Genomic DNA, 23,070 nt, shown 5'->3' on the forward strand with positions numbered 1-23,070 from the left:
TCATATTCGAAATGACTCGTGATTCTAGCGTTACAAATGTCCATTCCTAACACTATCATGGGTGTCTTTTTCAAATAGGATGATTTAGATTTTTTTTGCATTGTGGCCCTTTGGCATATCGCCCACTCCTTTCAAGAACGTCATAAATCAAAAATTGTGAATTTTCAGTTGTGCATGTTTTCGGAATGCCCAAAAAATTTACTATATCCCAGCAAAAAAGGCACATTTTTAACTTAATATTTACCCGCTACAGGGCAGAAACTGTTGTTTTTGCATTTTGAGAAAATGTATTGTTTTATTATATTTTTAAATAAACTAAATATTTTTCAAATGGAGAAAAAACCTTCTGGTTTTACCTAAAAAGATCTGTAGCACAGTAAAAAGTTCAATTAGTGGCTTGATATTTATTTTTTAAACATTGTATTATATTTTAAACTTTAAAAACGTTCTCATGAAAAATCAAGTTTTTTGATTTATGACGTTCTTGAAAGGAGTGATCGATATGACCAGCGATATGTACATAATTATCGAATCCTGTTGCCAGCCGTCCGCAGGAGTGAAATACACCTGTCGGAAGTGTGTTAATTTAAAAAAAAATTTATAATAATAATAAAGATTTAAGATTGACCTTTGGCAAGTTGTAGTAGTGTCCGTATGGTGCAAGTAAAGAGCTCAGTGTCCTCTCCGGCAGGTCGGGCGGCAGTCCCGAGTCGGGCCTGGGCACCTCGCACAACAGCCTGGGGGGCGCGGGCGGGGGCGCCGGGGGCAGCAACGGGGCCGTGGGGGGCGCCGAGGAACAGCCCGACGCCGCGGGGGACATGGACGCGGACGCGGACGACTTCTACGAGGCGGAGCCGCTGCAGCCGCTCGGCACCTGCAAGGCGCTCTACCCCTTCGAAGGTAACACACCGCCTTGCCTTGCCTTCACACAAATCTAGCTCATATCCTCACGAGGTATTTGACCAATCTTTAGAATGGTTTGTGCCCCGAGTCCGCAGATGGTTTCGGCTCTATTTAACCAACCTACTCTCAGGTTATTTTCTGAGAGACAAATAAAAAAAAAACACTTTTTCTTCTACAGTATTATGAAAAAAATGTTAGTTGTGTTCATACCTGACAAAATTTTGTATTTAGAATGGAACTGATGTACAAAATAAGTGCATTTAGGATGGCACTTATGTACAAAATAGGTGCATTTAGGATGGAACTGATGTACAAAATAGGTGCATTTTGGATGGAACTGATGTACTTTCTCGTTATCACGTCCCTTCTCTTTCTCTCTTTCTTGTCCGGATGTGTATCCGGTACGCCTCAAATATTTTTGGCAAAGATATTTTTTCTCGTGCGTACCTCGTACCTGATACGAGTTAGTGCGGAATGGTGCAGGAAAAATGCGCGTATCTCGTACGGTCGTATGTGTAGGGCGGTTAAGATACGTATCTGTATATGTAATTTGTCAGTACTTAAGCACTTTGACTGCCTTGTCAGCCACCGGTGGCCGACACAAGACATTCCAATAATGCCTTGTCGGCCACCAGTGGCTTACACTATATACTTTGTTTTGACTTCATTTTTTGAGCTGTCAGACATGTGCACCGTAAAAATACATAAATTGCCATACAGAGTGGCACAACTCGGCTCTTGTACCAAGAACAGGGTGGTTGATAGAGTGTTATCTTTTGAATTGTGTCATATCACGTGTACCAGCCACAATCAATAAGAAAGAAATCATGACAAAAATGATATTGTTTAAATTATCCAAGATTATTATTTTTATTATTAAATATTAATTAAACTAACAAGGTTTTTAACCGGTCCGGGTGTGAGTTTTATATCTTAGTCGACAAGCAACATATTTTCACAGATGGCAGTACAAGTGCCACTTTAGATATAAATGTCACCGGGCTTTAATTACAAGCGCGGCCGTTCATGTACGGCCATACTCCTTTGAGGAAAGTTTGGTATCAACTAAAATCTCCGAGAGGTATCTAAGAGGGCTAGCGGTATAATGTGTGAGTGTGTGTGGTGTTGCAGCGACGTCGGAGGGGTCGATGGGCATGCGGGAGGGAGAGGAGCTGCTGCTGGTGGAGCTGGATCAGGGAGACGGCTGGACGCGCGTGCGGCGCGCCGACCTGCGCCAGGAGGGCTTCGTGCCCACCACCTACATACAGTGCACGCTCTACACATAGTCACAGTGAGTCCATTCCCTCCCAGTCAACAATATAACAAAAGCAATATTTATTTTTTAGTTTATCACTTTGGCCACCCTACCTGAAGGTATGTGATATGCTGCTACATTATCACCTGAATGCAACGAGCTGTTTTTGTACGTTTAGGTACAAAAAAGTAAACCCGCAACCATATAAACTTTCTTCAAATTGTTCCTACACGCCCTTCGACGTCAAAAATATGCAATTTTAACTTAATGATGCATATTATAAAGTTTTCAACATTCTATAAAGTGGCAGGAGTTTGAAATGTCATATTTGTTTAGTTTGAAAAGTAAATTCAAGTTTAATAGCGGGTATTTTATACAGGCTAAAAGCTTTACATACTAGGGATTATTAAAACAGGGGTTTGAGAGTTTAAGTTTTTTGCCAGTATGCCCATGATATATTCTTCTAACCCTTACACAAACCTAATGGAGCATAATATCATATTGTATCGACACACTTGATCGTTAATTCCTTGAAGGCACGATGATCAGTCCTGCTCTTCCTGAACCAGTCCCGGGTGATGTTAAATATATATGATAGCATACTTCAATGTCTCTGGAGTCAATAGTATTCTTTTTCAATTATTATCTTAAATTATAAAAATTAATAAATATAATAAAAATTATAATTAAAATGTAACTTTGTTTTAAAATCAATATTAGTGTTTTATTATAACTTATTTATAATGTCCACCATTTTCGAAGCTAACCGCTTCTTTATCAGTAATCAGTCTTGATAAAGAAGCGGTTAGCTTCGAAATCGGTAGACATTATAATTAAGTTATAATAAAATACTTAAAGTGATTTTAAAACAAAGTTACATTTTAATTATAAAATGGAAAATCACAATGTTGGCGCTTCAAATATACGCAATTATACGTAGTAAAAATCTCTGAAAATAAAATAGTTTTCAATAAACCAAACATTCATTTATTGACCAACTAATTGATTTCATTGATATGGTGAATGAAGAGACAAGATTGGGACCCTTATGGCGTTCTGTTTCCAGAGACATCGCCTGGTGGAGCTGCCACATTCTGTGAATTGATTTCCGAGTGGCCAACCCCGCGAGAGCCGACAGCTCGTGACGTGCGCGCCGTGTACAGTTACAAACACTCTACCTACTATTACTATCTAAACTATTTATATATATAACCGACAATCGCATTGTCAAGGAGAAATGTTATTTTTTTCATCTTACAGTGTGTGCGATTGGAGTATGCGTACGTATTAGTGCAATTTCAATGCTCAATGTCTATATGTAGTTGCTTACACTTTCCCCTGTCTCTAATTGTCAAACTTATATTATTGTGTATCTCTTACTTCTATTGAAACGAACGCTTCCGATCCGACTGCGCCAACTCACCTTTGCAATTTACCGCATCCAATTATTATGGTAGCAAAAATAATATGAAATATTTTTGTTAAGAACAATCAACATAAATTTTTATTTTTATTTATCCATATCTGGAATATATGGAGTTCATGAACTGCAAGTCAGGTCCGTGTCTTGAACTGTCAACGGATTGGCAGCAGTGGATGTTCGCTATGGGAGCCTGATGCCTTGTAAAGAGGCAAGCTTGGTATAGGCTCTCGGGAGGCATGCGAAGTACATGGCCTAGCCAACTGAATCACCTTAAACAGATAAAATTAAAAGTAATAAAAAAAATGAAATGAACTGATATTCTGAAGTATTTTGAAATTATTGAACAAATATATCTCGATAATATGCATGTCATGATAATATGTCAATTTAATCCAAGAATTATCACATGTGTAGAAGTATGTACAGAGAGTAAAATGTGATTTATTCATATGTATGCATGAATACAATGAAACATTTTTTATTTAAACAGATGAATGTCATTAAATGGTTATTATATAGTTTTTATTCTCTCTTGTGAATTCGGATGGAGTTAGACACTTTAGGGTTAAGCTGACGGTATATGGAATTCAAACTCATGAAATGGAAAGCGATATATAAATTTATATCACATATCGAAGTCCTGCCCGACTAGATGGTAGTCGGATAACTGACCGAACCAGTAGCTGAGCCGGTACATCTCTAATTATTATAACAATTTTAATATATATATTTTTAAGTGATGTATTTTTACTCATGTAAATAATGTAAAACTGAACAAGTTTCTTTTGGGTATATCTGTTTTGTATATAATTTTCCAACTCATTTTTGACACAATGCTTACTGTATGTGATTTGCATACTAAGCCAATATCTTCGTTATTTATTTTGAACTAGTTTTGTTTTATTTAAATATAAAAATAAAACACTTGTGTAAGACTACTTTTTTGAGTTTATTAATGTGAACATGACTAGTATTGAGAACTACACATGTTCTCATCGACAGGTGAAAATATAAAATTTATATTAATTAATTGTTATGTTTACATTAATAAACTCAAAAAAGTTGTGTTTTATTTTGTATATTTAAATCGTCATGTTATTAATCAAAGTTGATGCAAAATTAATAATACAAGTTTTGTGTTAGCATTTTTGGATTGGAAGCGTTCAAACACTAATGAATTCATCTTTATAAATAAATAAATATATATTTATATCTCGAGAACTTATATTTAAGACTATAATGAGTTTGATTTAAATTATTTCCCTCTAAATGTGATTGTATATTTAATTAAAAATAATAATTAACATGTATTTGTTGGATACACTCCTGTCCCACTTCTGATTAGATCAAATTAATAATAATCCCTTACAACCTTACTTGAACTTACAGCTAATTTCTGCAAGTGGAAATCATTTAGATTTCTTGTCATTTATAAGCATATTTATGCAGCAGAATCTTGACTTAACTGAGATGTTTCCAATTGAAGATGGTTTTAAAAAATAATTAAATAGCATAAAAGCACTTGCATTAATAATGAACGAAAACATATATGTGTTTAGTACACATATCTACAGAAAAAAGCAAGTAAATTCGATGGCTTGGCGCCCAAACACACAAATTATAATTTTCCTTACAACTTCTTTTCTTATCTAAGATAACTACTGAAAAGAATGAATGCATATAATAATAATAATAAAACCCTTATCCGCACCCTAATGGTGCATAGGGCACTGCGTCATATAAACACAGTGTTATCTTGATCGTTTACACATGAAGGAAAGGTGATCGGCCCTCCGCTTCAAGTACCAGTCCAGGGTAATATTGAATAAATATTACAGTGAAAAAATCACTCATATTTATTCTTATCCCCCCTGGGAATCGAACCCGGGTCCTCCAGAACGGTAGCCGGGTTTTGTCCGCCTCCGTAGTGTAATGGTCAGCACGCTCGGCTACCGTTCTGGAGGACCCGGGTTCGATGAATGCATATATCAAACGAAATACTCAGAATTTCGCAAATTATATAAAAAGATCATGACTGACGCGCCACAGTGCGCAAAATTTTTATTGATTGATGCAAAATGATTTGTCTGTAGTATATTTGATTTTACCTGGAAATTAATCGAACCTGTATTTCTTTCTTCGTTAACTCCTGAGTCTGTTGTGTAATATATTTATTTATATTGACTACCAGTAAAAATGGGAAAACATCACACCGAAAATGAATAAACAAGGAATTAGTGAAATTAGTTTGTAAGCTTGAACGAGTGAATTGTATTGTCTGTTTCTGTAACAGTTCATTTTGATATATGGACATTGAAAACTGAAAAGGCTCGATGCACTATTCCATGCATTTTATATAGTGAAGATTTAACAACAAAAAAATGATTTTTACATTTAAAAATCTTTGATGCGTCTTGAATAACTCATTTTATTAGATAAAATTATAAGAATTTGTATTTTTATTTATCTCACTAGGCCTTTTCACTTTCCAATGTCAATAATATTTTTCATCCGACATTTTAAATGGGTTGATAATATAAATAATAGTAATGTTTATATTTAAGTAACAAAGTTGTATTGTCATATTGATACATGCCATTTCTTTTATTGTAAGATTAATCTTAGGTGTGTAGTGTATATGATTAGCTATATAGAGTAAGCGGGTCGTATTGTATATTTATCGAGTGGTATAACCTGTACAGTGGAGTGTTCGAAGTGCTTGTGTAAATATAGTCTAGTTAGTCCCTCTGTACTTACCGCAAACTGTTAGATTCCATCAGCCTAGTGAATTTATTAAGCGCGTCAATTATTTTTATACGTTTCATTAAGCTCATCCGATTGCACCAACTGTGGTCGACTGCATATTGTATTATAAAACTTAGTGTTTAAATCGACACTGCTTCCGTGAATTATATTCAATAATAGCTATGGAGCTATAAAAGTGTTTGGTATATTGTTCTCGTAGATCTGTAAACACCGTTTAGTGATTACAATTTATATTCGAAGCACTAACTTTGAGATTTTCCATTTTATAACTCACAAAATAACTATGTTGTAAAATCGCTTTATGTCTTATAACTTAATTATAATATCAACCAATTTCGAAGCAAACAGCTTCTTGAGACTTATTAATTGGTGTGTTTGTTTGCTTCAAAACTGATTGAAATTATAATAAAGTTTTAATAAAATATATTTTATAACAAATTTATTTTGTAAGTTGTACTATATAGTGAGTATACTGCAAAAACTGACAAATCAATATGTGTAATTTTGAAATAAGTTCTTCGAAATGTTTGTAAACTCTCCAGATTTTGTATTTATTGCAATAAAAATATGTGTAATTTTGAAATAATCTCTTCAAAATGTTTGAAAACTCTCCAGATTTTGTATTTATTGCAATAAAAGTACAAATACGTTTTAAAACAAACAAATTAGTTAATGTCTTATATTTTGATTTTCCAAATGTGAAGCCATTGAATGAATTGTCATTTACCAAATTGCTCACTTTATTAGAAAATGATTTTATAAAAATGACGAATTGAAACAAAAATATATAGAAAAAAGGCAGTTGCAGTGCATTATTTGTAGTTGACATATTTATTTTTGACGTAAAATAACTATTTAAATTAAATATGTGGATGATTTTCCCTGATGTTAATTGACTAGACGTAATTAATCCGTGTTATTATTGAATAAAACATCCCGTTGTGCTGTGGTTAGGTAAGAAATCTACCTATCAATATAAGTTCAGTGTTTAACTTTCTAACATACCGTATAATCCAGAATATAAGGCACTCTTATTCTAACCCATGAATGTCAGTTAGGTTATACAAAACGCTTATTTAATTATATACGACTGGAGAAATATACTCTTCAAATTATAATATATTGTTAGCTAATTTGTATAGTTATTTTTTGTAAGAAATCCTCTCAGGCACTATGATTTAATAAATATATATCTGAAAAAATATTGTTTTTAGATATAAGTGAACTAATTCAATCTGTATCTTTTTCTTTATAGTCTAATGAGAAAACCCTGCCTTGTATTGGGAATATACGGTAAACTCAAATAAGTTATTGTAATATTTATGTTTTACTGTTCGCCAATCATTTGTGTAAAATTGTGCATATTACCCATTAAGTTAGACACAAAATGATTGTTTGCTATGTGGAACTCCATTTCCACGCCATAATGTTTCATGTAAAGGTGTCCCTTCTACGTTTAATTGAAGATTTATTTAGTGCGATACAAATTGTATATATTTTATATTATTAACTGTGCTAAAACTATAGACAAATGTGAGTTGTTCCATTTTTTATAATTTTGTTTTTATTTTCATATTAAAAATTATTTCTTTTATTTTTTTGTTTTATTTTTCGTCATGGCGACCCTTTTTTGGGTGTATTCGGATACTAGAACTGTCACTTGATTCCATTGACTATTTTGATTTTTCTTCTTCTGTGCGTGTTATGTCAGGTCTCTTTGACATCGACTATCACTTGAGAATAATTGTCCTTGTCTTGGGCGGCTCTAAACAGCGCCGATGGTCCTGATCCCCATCCAATCTCGTATATTCCAGAGCCATTTCGATTGCTCAAGGTAATGTAATAATTTTTTTAACACAACTTTTCGTCTTTCAACTTTGATAAACTCAAACTATCCAATATTAAAGATATATATATATATATATATATATATATATATTTTAAATTAAACCACGGGTTAAAAAAATCATTATTACTTTATATGGAATTATGGTTTATTGTATTCTGTTTACTGTTTAATTGAAATCTTCACTCTAAGATTGCCAAAATGACAAAAGTTTATGAAATTGAAATATGATTATAAAATGTTTTAAAAAGTCATTACTTATAACCAATCACACCGCTTTTCCGCAGCAGTAGGCAGAGAGAATAGAACGCCACACCAATTTGTCTTTGCATACAATCTTCGCCTCTTCCGCATTCGTACATCTTCTCATACATACACGCCGATTATTCCGTCTCCTGACCTGACCACTTTCAAGTATTTGAAATATTTGATCATGCCAAGTTTTTCTCGGTCTTCCTCAAATTTAAAAACAATTATTGGAAATAACTGGAAAGTTATAAGAATTTATTTTCTATGTGCACTGTGTGCATATGTTGGCAGTTCTAGTTTGTTTTTATTATTTTATATTATCTTGTTTTTTAAAATTATTGTATGAGCCTGAAATGTATGGTTCCTCGGTCAGCTTGCTATTAATCGCGAGCTTGCCCCTCAACATATCTTGTGTTTGTGCTATTAATTTTTAAGTAGCTAATTACTGTGTACATATATTGTTTTAATCTTCCTATACCACTAATTATTATTTTTTTAGCTAACCAAAATATATGTTTTGCTTTTAAAAGCAATACTGTCATTATGTTTTTTTCCATGACTGGCCTCACATCTCCGGAATTCTTTTCTGAATTCACAAAGGGCTGAAATGAATACATTTAATTATTATTCAGAATTTGGAAAGGCATTTTGGCCGTGTGAGGTCAACATTATTTCAAAGATAACACCAACAATAGAAAATTATTTGTCTAAAATAAAATTGTAAGGAAATAAATAATCTTTTTTCAAATTTGCCTCTTTATTTCAACTAACCTTTAGGTGCTACTACGATCTTTGTCAAAACTGAAAATTGGGGGCTGATGGAAACTGTGTGTAATAATGAGACTCTACATCTAAATTCTATTATGACAATTTTAATATGTAACTCATCTAACATGATGACATATACCAGTTTTAAGATCCACATTATCAAGAAGCGTCATTTCTTTGGCTAATGGAGTGGTCTTTAAAATCATTAGTCAACAGAGACCATGATTAATGTTTCTTTTGAGAGCTGATTTCTTAAATTTAAAACTAAATAGGTAAGTACACTGTTTATGTTAATAAAGTTTTATTTCTTAGTTAAATTAACCAGATCAACCGAACCCTGGACACCCTGATTGGTAGACGACTGGAAAATATTTTTTTTTTTTAAAAACCAAAATTTTGGGTCTCAAGGAATCCTTGTTAGGTGTTTGCCTCTGAAAACATCGCATTACACAATTGTGTCGCCTACTATCAAAATCCGCCAGATCCAATTTTATAAGATTTAAAAATATATGAGTAAATATATATCGAGTAATTGGAATGCCAATTGTAGGTTTTCTTGTTTAAAATAATTATATACTTGAAAACCCTGCTAGAAATACTTAAAAACAGCTTTGTATTTCAAATTCCACTATATTCATGGAACTTGCCTTCTGACCCATATCGGCTAATCAGAGAGCGTGGATAGGTCAAAAATTAAGATGACGTCATTATTGGTTTGTCTCGTTTTTTTTTTAATTACTGAATAATTTTCTTACAAAATGGGAAAATTCTCTATATCATAATATTTTATCCAAAGATAGATAAATTTTTTAAACATAAATGTCACCCGGAGAATTTAGCATTTTGTATGAAATCGACTTACATGGATCTGGCGGATTTTGACAGTAGGCGACACAATTGTAGTGTGTTTTTGTGTACTTCGTGGTATTGAATATATCGCCATTTTAAGACAAACATTTTTGTATTAATTTCGAGTATAAAATGCACCTGGATTTCGGAGGCAAGAAAAAAGTGTCTTATAGTCCATAAAATACGGTAGTACAAAATTCCTAGTCCATAAAATACGGTAGTGTAAAATTCCGATGCTTATTTCGATTAGAAAGGGAAGCATTTAATTAAATAAATAAAAAACAGTTTCAAAATATTGTGTTTATTTATTTGTTACACCCAGTTACAAACATTGTGGTTTATACAGCACCCAGTGGGCGAAGGTCTATGACTCCCGCTCCAGCCACTAAAAATACATATTCTGGAAAGTGTGTGCCACCTACAAACACCAATTGACTTGTATTTCGGGCTAACCAGTGATATAATATATGTGTATTTCCATTCATAATAATATAGAGTTACATTTAGGTACTTAAATTAAAGTATAAGATAAATTGAATTTACACAATAATAAGGGGAGATTTTAAATCATTTATGCTTTTGGATTTTTCACATTCATTTATATATATTATATTTAACAACAACTATGTTTATACAATAAAAAATAAAGACATTTTAAAATAATAATCTGACACATCATTTATAGTGAAGAATTTTATAAGAAAGATAAATCTAGCCAAATCAAAAGCCTACAAAAATCATATGTAAAATCCATAGAAAATGCATTATGTCGGGGATTATGATCTTCTTCTACATTGTGACAATTTCTATGGAATTTTGACATGAAGACTTATGTAATTTCACATTATTAAATCTCGTGCTATAAAAATGGACATTTGCATAAGATCTCGAGATTGCTGCAGAATTTGATACTAATGAATAGGAAAATCAAGACACAACATAATTTATCAGCGCAGATTCAGAGATAATTGTATATAACCTGTCTATTAAACATTAAAATTCATTTTAGTAAAGGTTGTTTTGTTACCTTTTTTTAGCTTTGGGTCTTAAATAAGTTCTCTTCAAAAATGTACAATGACAGTTTGGCTGACCAAAAGCAATACCAAGAATCTAAGGCTTCAGACCAACATTTTTTTATCTTGATTTTAAGTTTTGTAATTACTGGGTTATGGCGCTTGTCCACTACCCGGAATTTAACCGTCCGGCAGTCCGGTTTTGAAAAATGAAAATGACTATGGCAGTTTAGCGTGATCAAATTTACGCACAACGTGTTTACGCACCGATCAAGAGCTCCTAATTGAAGAAAGATGGACAAAAGCACAAGCCAATCATCGTTTTAAAACGCTAACTGACGTGCTGGATGGTAAAATTCCGTGTAGTAGACAAACGCCCTTAGAGTGTACGTGTAAAAAATACTTTATAAATATGTTTACATCATATTTTCCCATTTTAATTCAATTGAAGCGTTTAACAATGATGTATTTTTAAATAAATAAAAAAAGTATAACACACAGTTTTTGGACAGTAAAAAAATAAAAACCGAAAAATTCCCAGTAAGTAAAAAAGCTGATTTTGCTTAAGGGCAGCCGTGTTGTATGCCGTTATATCTAAATCTACTGTGATTGTATGTTGTGTTATAACACCCAAGATGGGTGAAAAGCCATTAAAAAGAAGAAGAATTGTATGTTGTGTCTCTATCCATCCACAAGGTACAAAACAATATAGTATATTTGGAAACAAATTATGGTTGTGCTATATAAAATACATCTATAAATCTTCCGCATCATAGCAAAGTGTTCACACGTTAGAGAGCTAAAGATACATGTATACAACATTGGATAACAGGAGGAAGAAGTGAGACATAAACAGGAATTAGGAAGATATTTGACACAAGGAATACTAACTTATAATAACTTACAGATATCGCGTGACCCTGTTGACAGGAGCAAATTTAAATAAAACTGAAAAGCCTCATGGTAAAATTTTCCACAAGGAAATTATTACTAATGCCAATAAGTTAATTATATTACAATTACTATCTACCTATATGTCAGACTAACATGAGATTCTTTATGATATGATTAACAAAATAGACATAAATAACATCAAGTTACATCATTTTATTACTCTCATTATGTTCATTATATAAATAGCAATATATGTAAGAGTAGCATCCACATAAATGTTTTTTTTTTATCAACATATTGATCATTATTTATTTTTTATCATTCAGGGGTGGTATTACAATGAAAAATAACATGTTAACTACATATTTAATTCTATGCTGTAAAAAAATATTCATATTTACAAAAAATGGTAATTTATTGATTTGAGGTTTAATTTGTAGAACTCCATTTTAATTTACGTATTAATTTTTAAATCAATCACAGATTTTTGAGTCTACTAAGTTGTATTTCACTAAAAAGACACATTAAAATTAATGTGACAATTTTGTATACCTACATGAGGACCGTCAGTCTATTTAATCTTCACATTCGTTTGAAAATGCCATAACTAGGTGAAACAATTGTCACAATATTAATTTTTATGTGTTTTTTTTTTAATAAAATACAACTGAGTAGATTCTTTAATTCTTTTTATTTAAATCTGTGTTTGTTTTAAAAATTAATACATAAAAAAAATGGTAACATTAACTTCTTGTCAATATGAATAATCAAATAACGGTTTCAAAATTATTAGAAAAAAGTCCAGAAGTAATAAAGAGAATATTATATACATTACACAGTTTACATGTTATTGTTTCATTGGAATCAACGCCCGAAGATATAAATTTAAGATTTAAATTTCATTTTAAAATACTGGAAAGTAATCCAATTATCACTCAATCGATGACTAAAAATTTTCAATATTTTAAAATGATATTCTTAATTTTAGCCTAGGATATCTGTTAAATATTTAGATATATTCAGCCGGTCACCATTCATAGCTCCGTTGTTAAATATTAAAATACTTCTGTGCCATGCAAAATATTTTGGTATATACAAAACAGGGTAAATAGTAAATTTCATAGTATTATTTTCACTTTTTCTTTAAAATGGATAGTAAAATAATGATGGATCTTTTATTCACAGGTATGAAAAATTGCCAAATCACCTTCAAATAAATGTATTTAACTTTGCTTTAATAATTTAGATTTTTAACTTTGGTTTTAAATAAAATATATAATTTTCATTCATGAATAGGCAAAATTTCAAATGAAAGGGTTAATTTTATATTTTGTACAATTTTTAAGATATGATTTAATATTTATTATTTAAAGAGTGGTTTAGTTATATTAATGGGTATCCACAAAATCTGTAACATCCATTATAATATTACTAGAATGTGATAATAAAATGTGTAATATATTATAGTGAATACCTATAATATCTAAACATCAACGCATGCATTTATTTATTTTAATATTTATTAGTATTTTTATTTCTCCATATTAATAATGATAGTTGAAATCTAATAGCAAATAGCACAATGGCAATTGTGAAAATAAAAATCAAAGAAAAAATAATACATTGGTGTTTTAGTTATTTTACCGAAAGATTCATAAGTTGGCTAACCTTTTGAGCTATGGCAGGAAGTGCAGTTGGCATAGCTGTCGACTGTGTAAAAATGAACTGCAAATATGATTAAAAATACGGAGACAATATCTTTAACAGATATTCTTATTTTTAAAAGCAATTTTTTATACAATTATTTTCACATTTACTAATTATGCATCAGCAATATTACACATAAATCACTTTGAAAATGTTACAACAACCATTCAAGTTACCTATGACAAGTGTACACCTTTATTAGATATTTGGAAGTAAAGTATTATTCGATCAACAGCTGGGTAAAAACAATAATTATATACTTTTCTATTAAACAATTGAGAATAAAAAAATGAACTTTGAAACATGTAGGAAATTAAAAATTCACAGAAATCATCACAATATAGATAGATGATTATTCTCAATATTTTGCAAATCTATGGTTTTCATAATAGCCTGTTCACATTTTTTTAAGGTTATATAATACAGTATCTACTCAATGAATTAGGGCCACCCATTATTTTTTTGAATACTCTGAAATCTTTTGGATTATTACATTTATTTTACATAAATACTTTAAGTTTTTTATTGACATCTAATATCATGTATATTACCTTCAATAATATGTAAAATATACCTGGATTATTTAAGCGTTTACAAAATTTTAAACCCTTTTTCTGAGAAAGGTCCCTAATTAGCACAGGTAGACAGATAGTTGAAAGTTCAAAAAAAAGCCCTATCTCATTTATTAGTGAAGTTTCTTGAGTTCTGATTGTTGTTTTGTTCAGAGAGGTTATATAGTTATCGTGTCTTGTGAAAAAAACTTAATTTTTAATTTTAGTTCATAAAGTATAATTTTTTTTTGTAAACACAAGTGTTTTTTTGGAAAAGGACAAAATGGGAAAAAGTAAAGACATTTCTGAGGAAAAAAAGTCTAGTGTTATAGTGCTACTGAAATTAGGAATACTATCTAATAGAGAAATTTCAAAAAAAGAAAACGTTTCTCGTCAAACAGTGGACAAAATTTCAAAATCAATAAAAAATCAGTCACCCGCCACCAGCAATCAGCGAAAGAACTGTCGTAAGATTAGAAAAACAACACCGAGGACTGATCAAAAAATCGTTCAAAGTGCCTTAGAAAACCGAAGTGCATCAGCAAAAACATTAAAAATAAAATTGGAAGAAGAGGGTATAAATATATCGGTATCAACACTGAGGCGACGTCTTTACGAAGTAAATCTGAAATGCAGGCGCCCTGTAAAAGTACCAAAATTGACACCACGAATGAAAGCGGATCGATTAAAATGGGCCAGGCTACATCGAAATTACTCGGTAGATGATTGGAAAAAGGTATTTATTTAAATTGAATTTTCAACATATCATTTTAGTCAATAAACTTATATATTTGAATTAAACTTAAATTTTCATTATTTTTCAGGTCATCTTTAGTGATGAGTGCCGGTTAGAAGCCGTGACAGAGAGCCGTCGATTCGTCAGGAGAACACCAATGGAACGTTACAATGAGGCCTGTGTGGTTAAAGTTATCAAACACCCCCCTGCAACAATGATATGGTCATGTATTATTAACAATTTACCTGGGCCGTTGTTTTTCGTGGAAGGAACAATGAACCAAAATTCCTATAAGCAGGTCCTCGAACGAATTTTATTGCCCTTCTACCATACACTCGACCCAACAGAAGGTCCATACACCTTCATGCAGGATGGGGCACCTTGCCACCGGGCTAAATCAATAATAAAAATTTTGTCTAACAAAAATCTGCCTTTGCTCCCCTGGCCTGGAAATTCTCCGGACCTTAATCCTATAGAAAACGTATGGAGCATGTTAAAAAATAAGGTATACTCATTCCCAAATCCGACAGTAGACTGTCTAAAAAAAAAATTCAAAAAATTAGGTCAGAAGACGAAGAAATAAAAAACACGATAAAACAGTGCATTTTAAGTATGCCAAAAAGAATTGAGGCAGTTATTTCTGCCAAAGGTGGAAATAATAAATACTAACTATATTTATATGAAAATATATGCATAATTTAAGCGTAATAAAGTGTTCTTGTGTAAATAAAATTCAATGTTGTTTTATTCAAGGTTTTCTCTGAGTTATTCCTGTTTGAATTGAGAAATTGCGCGAAATTCTGCGTGGCCCTAATTCATTGAGTAGATACTGTAGATCTGTAGCAAAATGCTAGACAGTAAAATAACATTAAAATGGTAAATTTAAATATTTTGATGTTGCTTTTATATGCATTAAATTTTCATGCCAACTGTTAGTAAAAGAGTAATTATGTGGCATAGTTTCTAAAAATGGTATAAACTTCCCATCTTGTATAATTTCCTCATTTTTATTACATTACATTGGAGGGGTTTACTTAAAGCATGTCCGATACAAGCATTAATGGAATAGCCCTTTCTTACTCGTTAATAAAATGGTTAGTGCACCTCATTATCCATTGTGCAAGTCATCCATCTTAGTATAGTCCTGAAAGGATTCCTTCAAATTCAGTCTTTTCAATCCATCGTGAGCATTCAACTACTTACTGACAAATACTTTATAGTATTAAATCTAATTCATCGTAATTATGTAACTAATCCAGCTATAATCTTTTTGACCCAACCTAAAGAATTTAAAATACATAAAAAAAAAAAATTAAGAACCAAATAATGAGAAGTTCTTTGATAATCCAAGTTATTTTCCTAATAAGATTGGCCACAGCAGACTGATACCTCTTGATCCTAATATTGAATAGATGAACTTTAACAGTGCGAGTGACATACGTCAAAACAACTTAGAAAAACTGCTTTAAAACAAAGATGAACATACACATAAGTACTTAATAATAATGTGCAGTGGAACCTTTATATTTGCTAGATACAACATGCAGCACATTTGGAATTAATAAAAATATTCCAATATACGTCACTTCCATTGCCCCGTACTGTTTTGCACTAGCTTGTCAACTCTAAAGACACCAACAAACCACATTCTACGATCTGTTTGTTGAATCGGGTACTACTGACTGTCCACACAATGAAATCATTGCTTTGAATGGGTGACTGCACACTGGTATTGACTAAACGCACATCACTTTGAATTTCTTCTTGCGGTTTTCTAACAAAGCTACATCACGCAGCTCCACTGCGTCACGTCCGTTATTGGCGGTTGCCAAATATGCACTGTTCTAATATCCGAACTCATCATTTGGGACAGGCGCCCTGGCACTTGCATACAAGGGAGGAGAGAATATGTCAGTATTAATTCAATAAACTTGTACATTTCCATTCCTTTTCAGTAAGTGGCAGGATATTTTTTCAGCACATGCAAGTAAAACAGATTAATGCGGGCAAAAGTGATTTGTTTTCCTACATGAGGGCAGATAGACTTAAATACATTTTTTTAAAATCACTCAACCAAGTTAGCATTACATCAATCCGATACAGTCCCCTATTTACAGTTGCATTTGGATAAGGGTCAGAAGAAGAAAAGTAATGAATATTTACTATTCCAATATAAAAATAATACACTTGTTTAATTTATGTATTAATTTTAAATCAAACACAGATTTTTTGAGTCTACTAAACTGTATTTTATTAACAAAAACACATAAAAAATTGTAAAAGACCACTTTTTTGGGTGTATGAATGTAAATACAACTAGTTTCGAGAACTACAGTGTTCTCATCAACGGATAAAAATTAAACTGTTGTATTTTTACATGTTGATGAGAAAATCTGTAGTTATCGATATTAGTGATTTTTACATGAATAAACTCAAAAATGTAGTATTATTCAAGTGTTTTATTTTTATATTTAAATCATCATGTTAATGCCAATATTATAATTGTAACTTTTCTCACAAACAATACTTACTTCTCTTCTTCCGCTTCTACTGTAACATATTCTTAAGTGCAATACAGATTTTTTTCTTCAATTTTTATATTTGTATACTTCTGTGCCATCTTTTAGACCTAAGAACGGATTCATTGAAGTCAGTTATCCAAAAAATTTCTATATTGGTCAAATTTTCAAGAATGGATTTAGTACAAATATAGAGGTTCCACTGTACTTACAATAACAAACCCTTCACAGAATTGGCTTGTACTATGAGCAATATTTAATTTTTACAAAAGAAATATAAATAATAAAAAAAATGTTTGAATCGTGTAAAATCATTAACCAAATCTATTTTAATATTTGTGTTAAAAGATTTTCGATATTACGGTATAAAAAATAACGTGCATGTTTTTTTTTAAAACAACTACTAGAATTTCTTTAATATATGTAATCATATCATAGATAAAACTCATCCTATTTTAAAAAGTCTTTATAATACAAAATATTGTATGAATGCGAAAACATGTGTATATTTTAAGATTAAATATGTGTAAAATTGTACTTAAAAAGGTTCAATTGGCTGGCGTTATGCAGAAAGGAATCAGTCCACAAATTTGAGGAGAGAAAAAAAAAAGAAATTGAACATAGGAATCATTTTATTACGCTCTCACATTGGAAACAGGTCCAATTCATTTTACTGTTTGTGGCAGGTAAAATAAAAGTGGAAAAAGCCATGCACATGTATTTTATTTTTTTAATTGAATAAAGTATCAAATCAAAATACTGACAAACAAATATTTTGAAAATAAATGTTCACAATTTTTTTAACAAGTTCGCATTGCGCTCTAAACTGTATTGTGCATCGAATTGTGTCTGAAGGAGTTTTCCAAAGTGGGATTCTTCTACACCTTTAGCAATAGTATTCTTGCATATTTTCGATTTTAATTTATTTTAATATATACGCTTTAAATTTTAAGTTTGTAATGTGTATGTTAATTATAAATAAATAAATTTAATTGAATTGAATTGAAAACTTTAAACCTCGTCATCTTAGTTTGAGTTGAAAATGGACTGGCTTCCGTATGCATAACAGCGGTCAATTGCTAGTATGTTTACTAAATGCAATCATATTACTGCAAAAAAACAATATGAAATAATATATAATACTAGCTTAAAAAAGAATTTCTTAGATTAAATCTAATTTGGTGCAAAACTAATAAAATAATACATTTACTCTACTTAAATTAATTATAAAAATAATTACATTTAATAATACATCGGATAAAACTCTCGTTTCTCTACAAATGAGGATTTTGAGAATGAACGAATCATTCGACACTCATAAATTTAATACTCATACAAAAATAAATACTCTCTTTTCTGCGGTACATCACACATAATTCATTTGTTAAATAAGCTAAAACACTTGACTTATGATAAAACTTATTGGTATATCAATGCACCTACTTTTACGGCTATGGGTGGTAAAAATTAACAAAATATTATGCAAGCTACAAATTCAAACAGGTATATCTGTTCTGTATTATAATGGATATCGTCCGCCTCCGTAGTGTAATGGTCAGCACGCTCGGCTACCGTTCTGTAGGTCCCGGGTTTGATTCCCCAGGGGGGTAAAATAAATATAAGTGATTTTTTCACTGTTATATTTATTCAATATTACCCTGGACTGGTACCTGAAGCGGAGGGCTGATCACCTTTCCTTCATGCGTAAACGAACAAGATAACACTGCGTTTATATGACGCAGTGCCCTATGCACCATTGGGGTGCGGATAAGGGTTTTATTATTATATATTGGATATTGAAATTTGTGCCAATTTTGCATTTAGGAACTTATCAAGTTGCCTTTGAAGCTGCAATTCTATCATGATAATAAAAAGAAGAAGAAAAAAAACATAAATTCAATGAAGTTAGTAATATGATATGGGATAAAGTCATCTATAGGGCAACCAACTTACTGATTCAATGTTGAAAAATAATCATCGCATTTTTTAACAGTCATTTTGCCATCAAGCCATTTTGATTTTTTTTCTTCTACTGACAGTATTCTTAAACAAAACAATGTATGATAGATGTTTAAATGGTGAAATAAGGAAGGGATGCAAAGCTGAGGTAAGCACTATTGATAAAATTAAGAAAGGTGTGTTGAGATGGTTTCGACATGTGGAACGAATGAGTCAGGAATGAACAATAAAACAAATTAATGAGGCGAATGTAGTTGGAAAAAGGAGCAGAGGGAGATCAAGAAAAACTTAGCAGGATCAGGTAAGTCAAATATAATATTTAAAAGCAGTCAGGATAGGAGTCAAAATAATCGGCGGGTATGTATGAGGAGATGCATGAACGAGGAAGAGGCCAAGAATGTTTGCAATGACAGAGTGGTGTGGCATTCTATTCTCTCTACCTACCCTTACGGAGAAGCGGCATGATGGTTAGTTAGTTATTTAGACAGTATTCTATTTTATTTTGTATTCACAACAAGTGTCAACTTTTCCATAAATAAAATAAAACTTATTTTTTATCAGACAATTTTTCGTCATAAAAAATGAAAAGTATAAATTTATTTTTTGCACTCTCGATTGATTCTTCTTGAGATTGCTCGTTATCAATTTCAAAATTGTATTATTTAAATCAATTAAGATATTTTTGCATAGTACAAGCCTTTTATATAATGCGTACATAATTTCCAATAAAACTTATATTTCCTATCTATGTATATATACAAACAAAATTCTTTGGTAAACGTATTCCTGGACTTGCTCCACCGCCCTACTCCAATCATTACGCTATTTGCATAAATTGTGATTTTTTTACATTCAGTTTACAATAATTGGTATATTTCTATATAAATACATTCTAAAAACATTTTATCGACATTAAAAGCACTAGCAAAAGTCATATTGCTATATTATTTCACATTCGTGGCACCATTGCGTTATATACATATACAATTACATAAAAAGCGGACAATTATATCATTTTACGCCGCAAGATCTTGAATACCGTACAATTTACAGGGTTAATAACATCTGCGTGATAACATTTATCATTACATCAATTAATATTTATTATTACATCAATTAACATTTATTATTACATCAATGTACAGTATATAATTTGTAAACCAAATGATAATAAATTAATAAACATTACTTATAGGATATAACATCAAGTTCTTAAATTAATTCAATCAACCTCAAATTTTGAAATCCATTTATTATTTATTTATAACATTATTTATTTGGCATTAATACCAATGGATCGTATGAAGAATTTGGAAACACAATTAAATATTTACATGGTTTGTACATAATTTACTTTTTCATCAAAATGAAGAATGTAAAAAAAATACTATTAATATTTTCTGTATATTAAAAGCATTGTTATCTTTGTGGTATGGTATAATACTGTTATTACAACACTCTTGTTAAATACTATTTGATTCAAAATTATTACCGTTGACATAATATGTTACATGTAATATCTATATAAAATATCCTGGAGCTACTTTTAATGAAATACGGATTTACTTAGCAAAATATTTAAGGACAAATTATGTAAATCGTTGCATTATACTTTTCAATGAGAAATTCATTATAAAACAATAATAAATCAAAGCAAAAACTGTGCAAAGATATTACAGTCTGCTATAAAAAGAGTAGAAATATAATATATAGAAATATATATATATATTCATATATATATATATATATATATATATATATATATATATATATATATATATATATATATATATATATTTAGTCGCTGTTGTCATTAGCATTGGGATTGTGAAGTTGTTTGAACATAGAATGGCAATTATGTTAAATTAGTTTGTATTGTTATTGTTAATTGGAGAAATTTGCCATACGACTTCAATTATTGCTTCACCAGCGGACTCAATTATTTTCTACTCTATTTTGACAGACTGTTATAGACAGACTACATAGCCCAACATAGATATAAGTAAAACCTCTATAAAAGAGAGCTGGGATAAGATCCTGTCACTTTACCTCTCTAAAGAAAAGCATGGATATAAAAGTGACCTGTTTATAAGATAAGAATGTCCCAGTTTTTTGGACTATCTTATATCGAGGTTTGGCTGCATAATGTGAAAAAAGACGTTTAAAAGATCAGTGCCAAAAGAGTTATAAAAACAACAATCCAGCATCAAAAATTTTACATATACACAGTTATGATTTTTTAAAATAAAATAAGTATAATAATTTTTATATCCCAAAGAAATTCCTTAACTCTTACCACTCTGTAGGCCCGTATGATTCTAGTAGGCAGCTCCGTGAGCCACAATGTCTGGCCCGGCGCAGGTATAACTTTAATCACTGATTTCTCTATCACCCAAGTATATTCTACCAAAAAATATTTCAGATAAATACAGTTAATCTTAATTAACATGGTCATACGAATTGCCAGACAGAGTGTCCCAAAATTAGGGAACCAAAATATTTATTTTGATGGTAGAAAAATGTCGCATTTTTTTTGTTGGTCAGAGTAGCTGATCAGTTATGAGAAAAAATGGTCAGAGTGGAAAGGGTTTAAAATGTTTCAGCATGGACGGAAATTGCGTATTTAATTATTTCCCATACATTTCATTACAAGATTTAATGAGTTTAGTAAAAATAAACAATCTCCAAATTTTGATTTTTTAAATGTCAATTTCTCAGAGAGCGCTACAGTTTTGCCACGAAACATGGGTATGAAAATGTGGGACATGAAGGTGTTGCTATTGCCATTATTACTTTTTAGCATAATCACCATACTGAACCAAGCACTAAAATTATTCGATGACATTTCACCATTGCTAACATTTGGTGATTGCTTTGTATGTTAGCTATATTTTTAGCACAAATTACTTAAGTTTTAATTCGCTTGTAATGGAATCTGATCTCTCAAAACGTAGTTATTTTTGTTGAAAATAAACATTTGTAACATTAGATAATTTCTTAATTGTATTAATGAAATGAGCATCAAATTATTCCAAATTATTAAATAAGTTATTTATTTTTTACGAACGCTTTAAGCAATGTTTGTATCGTAACGATATTGCTTTAAGATTAACTTAGGTAAATATTCGAAATAATGTAAAAACGGTTATAACAATTCGTAAATATTTTCAAAATACGCATTTATTACAATTTCAACAGGTCAAAAAGTAGACGGCTTCATTTCATCACTGACTGCAATTTTCACTAATAATACTTTGGCACAAAACATTGGCTTATCACATTAAATACATAGATCTATGTAATTCATTGTTAGTTAAATTTTGAGGCTTTTTTACGTCATTCATTATCGATCAAACATATAAATTTCATTTTGAATTAATTATATGATCGGAGGACTACTAAAGTAAGATTTACTATAGTAACGTTTAAATCAACGGCCAGTTGTGTGCTGTGTGAAAATTTAATCAAAAATTGAAAAGAAAAAGTTATGAAAAGCGGCCATTGCAATGACTGCTATGTGCAAAAAGATTTACTGAAAATATTTTTCATAAATACGCTAGAGAAAATTGAAGGCTTAGTATTTCTTCAAACCCAGGCAACATTTTGCTCACTCCTTTCAAGAACGTCATAAA

At 30.9% G+C, this 23,070-nt stretch overlaps 1 protein-coding gene across 2 annotated transcripts in view; it reads left to right on the forward strand.

Annotated features, from left to right (window-relative positions):
- Cip4 (formin-binding protein 1-like Cip4) overlaps positions 1-7,941 on the forward strand; it is a 180,788-nt gene extending 172,847 nt beyond the window's left edge. Inside the window, exons 13-15 of one of the 2 annotated variants that reach the window (XM_088277536.1) lie at positions 692-900; positions 2,035-2,194; positions 3,188-7,941. In XM_088277536.1, coding sequence (XP_088133662.1) covers positions 692-900; positions 2,035-2,189 — 364 coding nt within the window. In that variant the 3' untranslated portion in view covers positions 2,190-2,194; positions 3,188-7,941. The remainder of the gene's footprint in view (positions 1-691; positions 901-2,034; positions 2,195-3,187) is intronic. The other variant, XM_088277535.1, reaches the window with a different exon arrangement.
- Positions 7,942-23,070: the final 15,129 nt, after the last annotated feature.

Source organism: Brachycentrus maculatus, unplaced genomic scaffold, assembly GCF_059751285.1.
Source record: "Brachycentrus maculatus isolate JH-2025_06_01 unplaced genomic scaffold, ASM5975128v1 h1tg000046l, whole genome shotgun sequence".
Taxonomy (NCBI): Eukaryota; Metazoa; Arthropoda; class Insecta; order Trichoptera; family Brachycentridae; genus Brachycentrus; species Brachycentrus maculatus.